This window comes from Letharia columbiana (genome assembly GCF_014066305.1).
Source record: "Letharia columbiana isolate WasteWater2 chromosome Unknown Sc0000023_s0, whole genome shotgun sequence".
Classification (NCBI taxonomy): Eukaryota; Fungi; Ascomycota; class Lecanoromycetes; order Lecanorales; family Parmeliaceae; genus Letharia; species Letharia columbiana.
This window is the reverse complement of record NW_023501064.1, coordinates 325,718-340,000: the sequence shown is the minus strand read 5'-3', so window position 1 is coordinate 340,000 and position 14,283 is coordinate 325,718. Positions and strand designations below refer to the sequence as shown.

The window sequence follows — 14,283 nt, the reverse complement described above, 5'->3', positions numbered from 1 at the left end:
GCTTGGGGAGCATCTATAATCCATCTGTTGAGCTTCCACTATCTCACGTATCAATACCATCAGGTGAGCGATCGCGGTCGCGACAGGATTGCAGCTACTGACCGTCATGGAATATGTTCCAGGATAGAATTTGCGCGCAAGCAAAGCTTGCAGCCTCTTTGTATCGATGTACCGATCCTGGATTATCTGTTGCACAGGCATGGTGAGGGTTCTAAGGTGCGAACGTATATGGCAACAAAGTCATGGGATGAGGATGACCGAGATTTTATGCGAACGAAGGTCAAGTGATCGGCGCAGGAGGGAACCTTAGAAGAGCTGTTCGAGACGCTTTTTTGTACACGCAATCAAGGCAATGCGGTGTGACTGCACAGCCGAGCCAAGATCTTCGTGTGCGACCCTAACGCAGCAAGGCCGTACCACATTCAGGCGCAACGATGATTTGCTGACGACATGTTTAGCGCTGATGCACCGTTCGCAATTGCCCCAACAAAAACTTACATATACCCTCAGCGCCTACTACTTTGCAGACAGCACTAAATATTCTCTTGAATATACATGTTTGAGATTCTCTAAGAAAAACCTTCAACTTAAAGGTATGAGAACATCTTCATATCTAGAGCAGACACTGTCCTTTGAGCAAAGTCCTGCGACCGATCAATACTTCGAAGTCAGGTCAAGCCATTTGTTTGAGCTTCAGGGAGGAAGCTCATGCATTGAAATCTATGTTCAACGGCCAAGCCAAGACCAGAGCATCGATGAATGGAATGTCGTACAAAACTACGACCAAAAGCAGGACTTTGAATACAATTCGGAGCCCCCGTCTCCTGTTGATTGGCACCGCTATTCAACAAGGGAACATCCTCCGCACTACGTTGGATGGCCTGGATTAGAACGGCAAAAGGTCTCAAATGCCGAGGATCTTGAAGAAATTGCAAGTGTAAGAAATCCCAGGGTCCTCATGAGTGTGCTACCTGATCTGATGGTCGAATGAAAGGCGTCAAAGAAATGCTTTCGCATATGGTGTGTGCATTGATTCACTATGATGCTATCTTCAGAAGCTACCCATTGCTCATCTCTTGTGGTAGTTTTATACAGCAGCGACATTCGTACAGTCGCCTATTGGTTACCCGGGAGCTCTTTGAGGCCTTGATGTCTCAACTAGTTAGTTTCCCTCGATTCAAGGAATTCGTACTTCTTTTGGAGCAAAACATGGGGAGAACGACATTGGCCCTCCTCAGCTACGCTTCAGGAGATTGCCTGCCCGTAAAGAAAAACTAAGCTGTCAATTGAGCGCTGGTTTTGGTATTGGCCGTTGCTCCGAATGCATGTTCGAAACTGACTCATCTAGAAATCGCGTATGGACTCAGATATGCAGAACTCAATAATCGGTCCGTCCAGGACCCATGGTCAATACGGCAGACAGCTATTTATCATAAGTTTAAGGCCAATGATAGATCTTCAAGTTGGGTCATGATTGCTGCATCGAAAAGGACCGAAACATCTCTGGATCGTTACATCAAGAGCTGCGAAAACATTGCTCAACTTAATCCTTTCGAGATCCATCTCATTGTGCTTGATACAGCACTGGCAAATTGGCGCCCTTACATTGTTGGCCTTACAGAAAGAATAACGCAACAGGTGCGCCCAATCTCAACTGCACTATCCTCAGTTTTCACACTCACCGTAGAAGCAGACTGACAGAGTGCTCGTTGCTTCCATCGATGAGAAAGACCCGCTGCGGGTGGCAGATTTTGAAGAAAGGCAGAGGTTGAAAGACTTCGAAGACCGCCTTATGGACATACTCCTTATATTCGATGCAACCCGTGACACTATTACATCCGTTCTTGATAGGTATCAAGAATTCTGTATTGGCTGTGGTAGTACATCGGATGATGGTGGTAGGATGGGGTCTGACTTTATAGTTTGTGCTCTTCAGGAGAGGCAAAAAGATGTCCATTCCAGCCGGAACAAAGTGAAGATCTTGCACAAAAAGGTCCAAGGAACGGCAAACTTAGTAAGCCAGCAATTTCTCAAATCGCAAGTCCACTTTACACTGATATCAAAAATTCCAGCTATCGAGTTTGCTGGACCATGGGAATGGATCCTCCCTCAAGCAGCTTGCAGAGGAAGCCAGGAAAGAGAACATCGCGATGCGGCAACTCACAGAGAAAAGCACGAAAGATGCTGCAGCAGTCAAAGTACTTACCATCATCACGTTGATTTACCTACCCGCGACGGTCGTATCAGTAAGTGGCTCCCATGTCTACATCCCTTTCCCTGTGCGCACGCTGATGAGATACTAGAACTTTTTCTCAACGCAATTCGTTAGTCAGGAGCAACATGAAGGAGGTAGTAACCGGACAGTGGTTTCCTCAAATGCGTGGCTATTTGCTGCTATTTCCATACCACTGACTTTGGGTACACTGGCGGTCTGGTGGGTGTGGGTACAATACCAGACACAGAAATCGCGGTGGCCAAAGAGAAACACGGATCAGTCTGCATGGAAAACGTTCCTCGCATCACGTCGAATCCTCTGGCTCACGCAAAACTAGGGTACTTGAGCTGACTCAAATTGAAGACTCTAGTAGCCTCTTATTGCACTGCCATCCTCTCCAACATTGTGTGAAGATTAACGAAATCAACATTTTTGGTGCTATGAAAACTGCGCCTTGTCTTCGGCTTGATCTACGAAAAGGATTGGTGTAGGCAGGCGGGTAGTTCATGCATCTCGGGCAGAGGTCGTATGTCCTGTGACAACCAATGAACACGGAGTCTCCACCACCATTGTAGCCGGTTCGTTTACCTAATACAACCAATCAATGTTGCCTGGGTGCGAGACGTAACCTATGCCTGCAAGGCTGTGACCCCCTTTTTTGGATAAGCTGTGCCTTGTTGAGGCTCAAATGGCAGGGCTATTGTTCCTCTACATACTCTTAGAACCCTCCACCTAAGAGCCTCGACAACCTCTCAACTTCGATTCCCCGCCTTGTTTTCAAGGAGCGCCTTTTCCATTCGGCAACACCACGAAAATGTTTTGATTTGTTGCGTAGAACAAAAATAAAGTGTTGTCACCCGTTAGTTCTGCGTCTGTTCAGCGAACAGCATCTTTCACGATGCAAGAGGCGCCTTACGGTAATGCGAGAGGTATGTACACCCAGAGTCTTACGCAATATACTGTTTTGACTTCTTGTTTGGTGACAGATCCAAATGGTGAACCTTTTGCAGAACCGTCGGAGCCGTTCAGTCGGGCGCCTTATGACAATAACAGCATTGCGGAACAGACTGCTGCCTCAACTGGGCCTCAAATTGTGTTACATCGTTCCGAAGGACTTGAAGAACCCTGGAGACCCGCAATACAAAGCTCTCATAGTCTAGGAAGATCTCACTCGTCGGAGGACTCGTCTTCCCGCGAAAGCCTTGACCTAGATGCTCCGGCCGTCGGCGATCCTCCGGACGCTTTCGACATACCCAAGAGCATCAAGTGCTTTTTCCATATCACTTTCGACGGGTCTACGGCTCCTGTTGTGGCCAACAGCTCGGCCATTGATTACACGGACCCCAACAGCTATCAAGAAGTTGAGAAGATCGCATTAGATCACGCCAGAGGAGCCCACGTGGCTAAACAAATAAACTTCAAATATGGAAATTGCACGGTCATTGGCGACCACGTCGAGAAGACTGGTCTCCCACTAACAACCCGGGAGGATTGGGACGGTGTTTGCGCAATTCTGGTGAATTATTGGAGATCGGACCCTCAGCGGACACTTCGTGTCGACATCTTTCGGGACTATTTCTCCTATCGCAGTCGAGCCACCAGCGAGGCATCTTTGGCGGCCACCAAGCGTCAGGAAATTCATAGTCTGATCAAGTACGCTTCGGAAGATAAGCAGTACATTCCACGCACGGCTCTCATGAGGTTCAACTCCCTAGAGAACATTCGCGAGATCATCATCCAAGACAATCGTCTGGACATGGCACCTGAAGAGAAAGAACACTTCATACAAATCGTGCACTCAATTGCCCCCCGGCTACTAGCGCTGTGTGTATATGCTAAGTTGAAGATGGAGTGCCTCAACATACTTCTGGCAAAACGTTTTAGCGATGCAAATCTGCCTCAGCAACGTCAGGACTGTTGTCACGACAAGTGTGCGCCTGATTTCGCCCTCTTGTTGGGCATGCGGGGGTGCTTCACGGCGGCTCGATTTGATAACGTCGGCGAGCACCAGAATTTCCATCGCAGTGATGTCATACCAATAAACTTCATACCGGTAGAAGAAGACCAAGACGAGATTATGAAGGCAGGTCGTCAGAGGGACCTGGAAAAAGGGATAGGAAACACTTCACGCGTAGCAGACGAGGCTAAGAAGAGTGCGTGCTGTGGATCAGGAGCCTACTCAAATGTATATCGCGTCAGGATAGACCCCGACCATCACAGACTTTTGAAGGTGAGCAGTGCTTTGTTGTTTGCCCGTTGAGATCTAAAAGTATTACAGAACAAAGAAGCCGACTTTGCGCTAAAAGAATTCAAGGACCGGCCGCCCAGAGTCGACGACGACTTCCAACGGGAGCTGAAAGTCTTAGACGAGCTTAGCAAATACCCACTTCGACACATTGTCACGCATCGAGCGACTTGGACGCAGGAAGGCAGGTACTACATGTTGTTCCCATATGCACAATGCAACCTACGCCAATACATGGAGTGGATACGATTTGGTGCTCCAAAAAAGGAGAATATAATGTGGCTCTTACGACAATTCCGTGGCTTGGCGGAGGCACTCAAAGATATTCACAATTTGTCTGGTGCAGGCGATTTACAGTCAGCGCCGAATCTTGTTACTCATTCTGGAGGTGATCGGAAAGCGGGATATCATCATGACCTCAAGCCCGAGAACATACTTTTCTACAAGGTTTCTGGCAACTTTGAAATATCCGACTTTGGGTCTAGCAAAGTACATACATATCGCTCAGGGAGTCATAATACTAAATCGGCTCATGGAACGCTTACCTATGAGCCGCCGGAAGCAGCAGGTGAAACATCACGACCTTACGACGTGTGGTCTCTTGGATGTGTGTTCCTGGAAATCCTCATCTGGGCCGTCTTGGGCTTCCCATCCGTCAAGAAGTTTGGGGAGGAAAGGGATGACAGACGCTATCCTGGATCCCACGTGAATATCGCGAAAGACGACGCCTTCTGGCAGATGCTTCAGAATGGGGACATCATGGTCCGCAAATCTGTCGAAAGTTTTACCGAGATTCTAAGAGAGAAAATCTTACAGCAAAGGAACCAGCCATTCATGAAGGTTTTAGACTTGGTGATTAAAATGCTTGACACCGTCAAGGACACACGGATTTTGGCATTGGATGTCTACGATACTTTGGACAGGATTTACAAGCAAAAGAAAATTGACCTGGAGAACGTCAAGGAGGACTCTTTGCCCGACAATGACGACGCCCAGGAGCTGTCTCCGTATCTGCCTCGATTGTCTCTCGACCCCCCTGATCGTCGCTCTCCAGAACGGACACGGGAAGGAGCTGCCGTGGCTGTCAGAAATGCTGGTAATGTTCCTGGAGACTTTCTGACCGCCTCCCCGATGAATTCAACCTCACCGCATTCTCCTCGAGTTTTGCATGGATGGAATAGTTCTGCGAGTGAATTTGTGGGACGATCTCGAAACGCTTCTATCGCATCCTCAAACATGAGCACGCATGGGCGTCACGGAAGCCATGATGAACGCAATTGATTGCTAGCCTTCCTATTTTTGCGAGGTCTGCTTTGCTCTCGGGCCGTTGCTGCATGTAGTGGGAGTTTGACCGATCATTGTATAAAGTCAGGAAGCTTCCGAAGCGGAAAGTCTTCATGTATGCGCCAGTGGACATCAGGACTGACCGGACGTGGCCTGAAACGCTGGTCTAGACTGTATCGTATGATCTGATCAAGCCACTCGAATGCTACGCAGTCGTCTCCAACATAATTTTAGACATGTAGTATGGTGAAAGAAAAGTTTTTAAAGGTTTTTTTTTTATAAAATTAAAATTTTTATTTTTTATTTTTTTTTTAAAATTTTTTTTTTTTTGGATTTTTTTTTTAAAAGGCCAACGACTCGCGATAGGGCTGAGAAGGCTCGAAGGGTTCTGTACACTAGAGTATTGCATCATTTAATTGAAAGAAAGGATCCGACATCGCGAACCATCATTAATCCTAGTATTCACTCATTCAGCCCATAGAAACTTCTACAGTGGACGGACAGACTCAACTGCCGCTGCTCTACAGATCTTAACTATCAGCAACCCAAATACATTGATTCAATAGAGTAATCCGCCGTTTGGTGGACCCCGGGCGGTCAACGAAAGCTCCATACACCTCCTTGAACATGTCAAGCTTCGCACCAGACCCGCTAGGCAAAGACCCAGCGGAAGAATCCTCAAAATCATCGAAGTCTTTAAGCAAAGCTTTCTCGAGAGTAGACTTGGATGGACATGACCTCCCACCATCGCCAGCGCCTTCGAGCCCACGCAATGGCAAAAGATATGCTTTAGCGACGGAATTGGTTTACACGGAGGGAACAGACCAATACAATGCCAGCAGTACGCCCATATATCAGGTAGGAGAATCTTGAAGTGCGACAAATTTCCAGGAAGGCCCTAATGATCTTCGCTCTCATTGACTCAGCTCACATGCTGACAACGATTGTGACTCAGTCTGCAACTTTCAAGCAAACGTCTGCTGGTGGTGAAGGCGCTGAATATGACTACACAAGGTCTGGCAACCCTACACGGACACATCTCGAACGGCATCTGGCCAAGATCATGTGCGCCGAACGCGCGCTCGTTGTCTCGTCTGGAATGGGAGCTCTAGACGTCATCACGAGACTGCTACGGCCTGGGGATGAAGTGGTTACCGGCGACGACCTATACGGAGGAACCAACCGATTGCTGAAATATCTTGCAACCAATGGCGGGATAATTGTTCATCATGTCGATACCACAAAGCCGACGTCGGTACAGCGTGTCGTTGGACCCAAGACGGCTATGGTGCTCCTGGAAACCCCTACAAATCCTTTGATCAAGATCGTGGATATTCCCACAATAGCAAACCTTGCCCACGAAGCCAATCCCGAAGCTCTGGTTGCGGTTGACAATACCATGCTTTCGCCTCTACTACAGAACCCGCTGGAATTGGGAGCCGATATTGTCTACGAAAGCGGCACGAAATATCTCTCTGGTCATCATGATTTGATGGCAGGCGTCTTGGCTGTCAACAGTAGCGCCATCGGCGACAAGTTGTATTTCACTATCAATGCGTCAGGCTGTGGCTTGGCACCTTTCGATTCATGGCTCCTCATGCGAGGAATCAAGACACTGAAAGTCCGAATGGAACAACAACAGTCCAATGCGCAACGGATAGCAGAATTCCTCGAATCTCATGGTTTTAAAGTGCGATATCCAGGACTCAAGTCACATCCTCAATACGCGCTTCACAACTCAATGGCACGTGGTGCAGGCGCGGTGCTATCCTTCGAGACAGGTAGTATCCACGTCAGCGAGCGGATTGTGGAAGCGGCAAAGCTGTGGGCGATAAGCGTCAGCTTTGGATGTGTCAATAGCTTGATCAGTATGCCCTGTCGTATGAGTCATGCAAGTATTGATGCAAAGACGAGGCAAGAGAGGGCTTTGCCGGAGGATATTATCAGGCTGTGTGTTGGGATCGAGGATGTTGACGACTTGATAGACGATCTTAGCAGAGCTGTAAGTACTAGCCTCTCTGAGTCGACTGGACCTTGCTGATGCCGTCAAGCTCGTTTTAGCAGGCGCCGTCAACCTCACCCCTGAGGGTTTTCATCACGCAGCTGAAAAAGGGCCTACTGCCAAGCTTGATACCCAGTCTAACAACATCTTTTAGAGCGGAAAAGCATTCAGAGCATTAGAATCTAAACCGATATCATCTGAATCACAATTTCAGATACAAAGTGATCTATGAACCCATTATCAAGAGCTAGACTTTCTGCTAATGAAGCATTGCTCGCGTGCCCTTTTACCCAATGCAGCTAGCTGATTTTTATTTTTTTCAGAAGTACCTAATCTAATAAGTACCTTGGATGATTGCTCTTCCTCTCAATTCATAGTCAGCATCAAAATAGAAAATATCGGCGATGGAGCTTAGATCTGTCTCACCAGGATATTGCAGAATATGACGCGTGAATTGGATCGTAATGGTCTTGCGGGATCCATTGGAGACAAAAATGCCCCACCAAATGTTGTCCTACCTCCATCACCACCCGATCCATCAGCAGTGATCCCTCTCAAGTCTCACGACTGGAACACGAAGAACTTGCCTTGGCGAATTACATGTGATGTGACCGCCGCAGCCTGCGCTTCGGGCCTCGTCTCACCTTGGATAACGATCATCGATCGGTAGAGCACCCTCCCTCCTCCCCCAAACCCCCAACTTCAACCCTCTCCAGACACCTCAATTGACACCAACCACCCAGCGCGATCATCGAGAATGCCTCCAACCGCTCCACCCTCCGCACCTCCATCCGCACCTCCATCCGCTCCCTCCTCACCCGCCCCCACCTCTTCCTGACCTCGAAACCCGCGCTCCTGATCTCAACCCTCTACTTCGGCACCTACGCCACCGCCAACAGCATCGACACCGTCAGCAGCACCGTCTCGAACGCCTCTGCCCAAACCACCACGACCGGCCCTGCCAAATTCCTCGCCACGACCAGCGTCAACATGTCCCTCTGCCTCTACAAAGACAGCCAGTTCGCCCGCCTGTTCGGCCCACCGCCCGGCCTCGCGGGCGCGGCGGCGAGGACGATCCCGAAAGCGAGCTACGCCCTCTTCGCGGCGCGGGACTCCCTCACCATCTTCGCGTCGTTCAACCTCCCGCCGCTCATCGCGCCCTGGCTGCCGATGTCGGAGGGGGTGGAAAGGTCCGTCGGCAGGCTCGGCGTCGCGCAGTTCTTGGCCCCCGCGGGCATGCAGCTGTTCAGCACGCCGTTGCACCTGTGGGGGTTGGATCTGTACAACAGACCCACGGGCAGTGGTGCGCGGTGGAGGACGAGGGTGGCCAAAGTGGGGAGGGATTGGTTGGGGAGCAGTTTGGCTCGGATGGGCAGGATTGTGCCGGCGTTTGGGGTGGGTGGGGTCGTTAACAGTGGGGTGAGGAGCAGGATGATGGGGATGCTTGAGGGGTGATGACGGTTGCGTGGTGATGAATTACGTGCTTGCATTTATCGGGTTGCGTCGCATAGACACAGATGATGGCATGGCGGAGGGCGTTTGAAGTCACAGCATGGCGTATGGTATACACTCGACTCGACCCAAAGCATTCAAATATGCACGATGAATTGCATGGTGTGAAGTTCTGAATGTTCTGTGACTAAGGGAGCCGTCCCCATCCACGGGCAGAGAATCCCATCTGCCCCAGGGCTTCCTAGCAAAGTGGTATCATATCGCACAACGCCAACCCCCCGATGTCCATGCAAGCCCTCCAAACTCCTTTTGAGAAAGCAATATCGTGATAACGTCCTACTGGAAAATCGTCCCGCAACTGCAACACACGTAGAAAAGTTTCTGCATTCGCAAAGCCCTTAGCACACCACCACTGCAGGAAGCAGACAGGGATGCTCAAGGAAAAGACAACATACCATGCCCGTCTCCGCCGACCGCTGCTGCGACTGAAAGAACACCGCTTCCGGCTCGTGGCAGCTGGGGCACTCCTTGTTCGATCGCGGCAGCTACACGTCAGAAAGAGCAATGTCAGCCGGGCGTGTCAAGAAGTCTTGCGCTCTGGGTTTGTGGGATGTGACATCCGCCCTCCACGTCCCCCTTCCACCTCTCCCTTTTCTCTCCCGTAGTGACCGGTCGTCATCTCTCGGTGGTCGTCGCCTGTCGTATCGGGCTCTCCATCCACGTCCTCATCTTCCTCTTCCATCCCGCTCATCTCGCTCAGATCACACACCGCCACATTCACGCCCGTCGCTTTGCCCTCGTGCTCCTCCTCCCCCTGCACGAACCCCTCCTCCCATCCCTCCTCCCCCAAATCCATCCCACAAAGCGTGCAGCAGTAGAAATCAACGGGATCACCAACCGTAGGATCACTCCCCACATCCTGCGTCACCCCGGCCGTCTCCCCCACCGTGTTGTACATGTTGTTCCTGAACACGCAGCTGGAGATGGCTTCTTCGCTGAACTGGCAGGTCCGGCAGGCAAACATGAGTTTGTTGGTCATGCGGTCTTCTTTCGGGTAGAGCATGTTGCTGCATTCGCGGCAGAAGCGGAAGGTGATTTGTTCCTGGGCTTTTGTTGGTTGGGCGTCGGCGGAGATGTTGGAGGGGGCAGGTGAGGCCATGGTTAGTGGTGGTTGTGGTAAAGGTGAGGGTGGTGTAGGTTTTGGTGAAGGTTTGTAGACGGTACTGTTGGTGGACAGGTTTGCAACGGTTGTTGAGTGACTGTTGTTATTGAAAAGTTAGAGAGGCAAGACTAAGAGTATGGCGCGATACTGCAGCTAAAAGTCTTGGCATGAAACTCCGCGAGTCGGCGACTTCGTCTCGCACCGCCGCTCGTGTTGATTTCTGTGTTTTGGTGGGGAAACTCGTATTCCGTATTTCTCTCACATGCACTCGTGTGCTGTTATGCGAGTTTGAATTTTATATCTTATATCTTATATCTTATACAAACCCGCTCTCCTCTGCTGACTTGATTCTTCCAAGTCTCACCAACCGACTCACGGTAGTCAATATGGTGAGTCAAACCCCCACCGGCTCTTTCTTCCCCAGACTCCCGATCCACCACCTTCTAAACCCCCTCCCTTCGCAGTCCGCCGCCGACACCGGTCTCCCCACCCAATGGGAGGTCCGGCACTCCAACTCCAAAAACCTCCCCTACTACTTCAACGCCTCCACCAAAGAGTCCCGCTGGGAACCTCCCCCCGGCACGGACCCCGACAAGATCAAGACCTACATGGCCCTCCACCACAGCACCCCCGCCAACCCGTCCGCTTCTGGCGCGGCCAAAGATGGGAAAATCAGAGCGGCCCATTTGCTGGTGAAGCATAGGGACAGCAGGAGGCCGAGTAGTTGGAAGGAGCCGGAGATTAGGAGGACCAAGGAGGAGGCCTTGGAGATTTTGAGGGGCTATGAGGAGAGGGTCAAGAACGGAGAGGTCAGCTTGGGGGATCTGGCGACGAGTGAGAGCGATTGCAGTAGTGCAAGGAAGAAGGGAGATCTGTAGGTTCTTTTCATACGGAGATTGTTGTGTCACAGTGGTCGCGGACTCTTGCTAATTTGAGGCTTTAGGGGATTCTTCGGACATGGCGACATGCAAAAGGAATTCGAGCAGGCGGCTTTTGCTCTCAAGCCGGGTGAAGTCAGTGGAGTTGTGGATACGGCTAGCGGAGTGCATCTAATTGAAAGGTATGTTATCTGGAGGAGATGAGGATGGTGTCGCGTAATGCCGAGTCTGGCCACCCGAGCTTGGAATTGGAGGGCTGACTGTTCTACAGGCTGGAGTAAGCGGATTGACGCTTGTCACGTCCAACCCAGCCTACATGGTAACTTGTTCAAAAAGCAGGGCGGGAAGCGCTGAAGCATTTCCCAGTCAACATGCAATTGACGTGCTTTGGGAAAAGTTTGCCTTTCGATTACGGGATTTGTTTCATGTACATACAAGGTTGATGGCATGTGCGCTGGGAACAGTACCATGGGCTGCCCATTCAACCATGCTGTGCTAAATGTTGATAGATGAACTCATGAATCAATACTACTGGATGACTGAATAATTTGGTGAGAAAAGCGAGATATGCTCCTTTATATTCCGAAAAGCTGTGATTATTCGATGGACCAGGAGAAGCGATCTGGAAAATAGTACAGAAAACGCCACGAAAGGAACATCGAGCATGGGTATCCCAGTAAATATTCCAGATCGCCCGCTGATGGCGCCAGATATACGCTCAATACGCCATGCCGCTGACCATGGCCTCGTTCTTCGTAGTGTGTACCGGTAATTTACGAGGAAGCCTTCAATGACTGGACTGCTTTGGCCACCTCGTCGCTGGCCAGTCGTTCCCAAATCTTCCTAGCCTCGCCATTTACACTTCCTGCATCCCCAACCTTCTCGTAAAGCAAACGTGAGACATTTCGGTTGATGTCGGTATATTGGTCTTTTGACACGGTATTGCTCTGATAGTGAGGAGTGAGAGCGGTAGAAACCATCCTCTGTAGGTCTGTCTTGGTGGACAAAGGTATCGCAGCACGGGTGGGTGAGGTGTCTTCGGACCTTGGTGGGCTGGAGCTTTGTATAGGTGGTCGTGACCGGCGTCTAGATTTGACAGATTGTCGCATCTCATTATGCGGGCGGTGAGCAAGGGAAGTGTCTATCGGAGACCGTACGGGAGAGAACTCTGCTGGAGGGTATATTGGCTCGACCTTGGACGTCAGCGAGAGTGGCGAGCCAGGACGAGTGGCTACGGAGGGCGGTGGCGTAGTGGATCTCGCACGAGGACTGGGGTGATTCGAGGTTGTCGGTGAGGCTCCTGGAGAGGAAGGCTGAGGCGAAGAGTGACCCGTGACCGTTTGTATGTTCTGATGAGTCTGGACACCCTCCGGAGCAGTAGAAGTCTCGATTTCTCGAAGCATGGATTGTAGGAAGCTCGGGCCATTGCCTTGGGCAGCGACATTATGGAGACCCGAGGTACGTGAACTAGTAACAGATGCTTCTGGTGTGGCGTTGATTGAGCATTCAGCATTATCGATGGTCCGTCGTGTCCTTGGCCTCTTCAGAGGTCGTTGAGGTTGAGCGTAAGATTCAGCATCCGAGGGTGAATTGGTGGCGGATTTCCTCTTTCTCTTTGGGTTTGGGTCAAGCTCGATCTCCGTTGCTTTCTCGAACGCATTCCAAGCGCGGATCTCTTCGCGGGACTCGGGCTCTGGGACAGCAGGATGTTCGCGTGTTGCGTGAAGATCTAGAAGAGCTGATGCCGTGTCCCGGAATCTGTTCGCTCCACCTTGCCTTTCAGCAACTTGAAACCTTCGCTCCCATTGCCGAAAGTCACGACGTTGAGAAGCAGCCCTTTGTGCTCTATCGATACGAGCGGCATCGGAACCTTCGTCGAAAGGGAAGTCAAGGTCCAGATTGAGATTATCCCAGACCGACTGCCACACTCGGGCCCAACTTGAGGAATTGGCTTGATTGCGGTTCCTTACCTGGCGTTGTTGACCGCGTGTTCGTCTATCTGCCGTGTGGTGAGGTCGTTGTGCTGGGCGATTCGAGTCGGCTGGACAAACGCTCTCAATAGCTCGCTGTGTCTCGCAGCTCTCGCAATACCAATGGCCAACTGGAACTTCTTCCAAATCAACGCAGTATGTATGGTAATAGGCGTCGCAACCATCGCACGCGAGAAGTTGCTCCTCGTTATCATCATCACCACAGACGAGACAAGGTTGGTCTTCTAGTTCTTCGTCATATTCTTCTATAAGCATAGAGGGATCGACTTCCGCAATCTGAGTTCGGTCGCTGACAGAGTAGGTGGAAACGATGGGCCCTAAAGGTGTGACTTATCAGCATGGTCTAGCACAATCCATCCAGCCGAGACGGAACACTTACCTCCAATCGTCGTGCTAAGCTCAACTTTGTTGAAATTCTGTCGGCAAATGGGGCAACTGTTGGCTCTTTCCACCCAAGGTTTCAAGCATTCGTCATGTAAACTGTGTCCGCAAGGCAATAAATGGGCTATCAAGTCAGAGTCGTGATCATCGGAGCGTGTTTGCGACCTGTGGGTGCTGGGCACTAGGCCACCATACTCATCATCTTCTGACTTGACAGCTCGAACCGCAGGGTGGGGTAGCGCATTGGCGCTTTCGAGGTCGCCAAGACAGACGATACAGGTCTCTGACATGATGGTGATTGATGGCAGTAATATTTGAAAGTGGAAGAAAAGATAGAGTCATGAAGTTGGGAAAGGTGCTTGGCTGTGTTGAGAGCGAGTTGTGTTGAAGAAAGGTCGTTTCTGGATGGTCGGATTTTTGGGTTTTTGTAGTCTGCGCTAAAAGTTAGTGCTCTGAATGGGGGGTCATGCTACTCAACACCTGCAGCTGATAATGATGATGATGTTGATGATGGCGAATCTTCATCTTCCATGAATATGAGAATGATGTTAGGATATCCTTGGGTTTTTGTTTTGGTAAACACAAGGTGTCAAAAAGATGGAAATTTAGCAGCAATAGAATGTAGATAGGAGATCTCATCACCTCACTGACTTACGGCTTCCTGGGGGAATAT

The 14,283-nt window shown here is 50.4% G+C and overlaps 8 protein-coding genes across 8 annotated transcripts; 6 read left to right on the top strand and 2 right to left on the bottom strand.

Moving 5' to 3' along the window:
* Window positions 1-595: 595 nt before the first annotated feature.
* Window positions 596-991, top strand: HO173_007208 (uncharacterized protein; the record flags this gene model as incomplete). The annotated part of the gene is made up of 1 exon (XM_037309112.1): window positions 596-991. The coding sequence occupies one exon, from the start codon at window positions 596-598 to the stop codon at window positions 989-991; it is 396 nt and encodes a 131-aa protein (XP_037163973.1).
* Window positions 992-1,792: 801 nt separating this feature from the next.
* HO173_007207 (uncharacterized protein) lies at window positions 1,793-2,552 on the top strand (the record flags this gene model as incomplete). The annotated part of the gene is made up of 3 exons (XM_037309111.1): window positions 1,793-2,014; window positions 2,073-2,246; window positions 2,304-2,552. The coding sequence occupies 3 exons, from the start codon at window positions 1,793-1,795 to the stop codon at window positions 2,550-2,552; spliced, it is 645 nt and encodes a 214-aa protein (XP_037163972.1).
* Window positions 2,553-3,113: 561 nt separating this feature from the next.
* HO173_007206 (uncharacterized protein) lies at window positions 3,114-5,741 on the top strand (the record flags this gene model as incomplete). Its single annotated transcript, XM_037309110.1, has 3 exons — window positions 3,114-3,144; window positions 3,202-4,445; window positions 4,494-5,741. The coding sequence occupies 3 exons, from the start codon at window positions 3,114-3,116 to the stop codon at window positions 5,739-5,741; spliced, it is 2,523 nt and encodes an 840-aa protein (XP_037163971.1).
* Window positions 5,742-6,371: 630 nt separating this feature from the next.
* Window positions 6,372-7,900, top strand: HO173_007205 (uncharacterized protein; the record flags this gene model as incomplete). Its single annotated transcript, XM_037309109.1, has 3 exons — window positions 6,372-6,602; window positions 6,700-7,746; window positions 7,796-7,900. The coding sequence occupies 3 exons, from the start codon at window positions 6,372-6,374 to the stop codon at window positions 7,898-7,900; spliced, it is 1,383 nt and encodes a 460-aa protein (XP_037163970.1).
* Window positions 7,901-8,188: 288 nt separating this feature from the next.
* HO173_007204 (uncharacterized protein) lies at window positions 8,189-9,201 on the top strand (the record flags this gene model as incomplete). The annotated part of the gene is made up of 2 exons (XM_037309108.1): window positions 8,189-8,412; window positions 8,490-9,201. 2 exons carry the CDS (start codon window positions 8,189-8,191, stop codon window positions 9,199-9,201), a joined length of 936 nt encoding a protein of 311 aa, XP_037163969.1.
* Window positions 9,202-9,534: 333 nt separating this feature from the next.
* On the bottom strand, window positions 9,535-10,357 carry HO173_007203 (uncharacterized protein; the record flags this gene model as incomplete). The annotated part of the gene is made up of 3 exons (XM_037309107.1): window positions 9,535-9,579; window positions 9,654-9,743; window positions 10,097-10,357. The coding sequence occupies 3 exons, from the start codon at window positions 10,355-10,357 to the stop codon at window positions 9,535-9,537; spliced, it is 396 nt and encodes a 131-aa protein (XP_037163968.1).
* A 389-nt stretch (window positions 10,358-10,746) lies between these two features.
* On the top strand, window positions 10,747-11,519 carry HO173_007202 (uncharacterized protein; the record flags this gene model as incomplete). Its single annotated transcript, XM_037309106.1, has 4 exons — window positions 10,747-10,749; window positions 10,825-11,234; window positions 11,304-11,420; window positions 11,510-11,519. 4 exons carry the CDS (start codon window positions 10,747-10,749, stop codon window positions 11,517-11,519), a joined length of 540 nt encoding a protein of 179 aa, XP_037163967.1.
* A 492-nt stretch (window positions 11,520-12,011) lies between these two features.
* HO173_007201 (uncharacterized protein) lies at window positions 12,012-13,900 on the bottom strand (the record flags this gene model as incomplete). Its single annotated transcript, XM_037309105.1, has 2 exons — window positions 12,012-13,546; window positions 13,609-13,900. 2 exons carry the CDS (start codon window positions 13,898-13,900, stop codon window positions 12,012-12,014), a joined length of 1,827 nt encoding a protein of 608 aa, XP_037163966.1.
* Window positions 13,901-14,283: the final 383 nt, after the last annotated feature.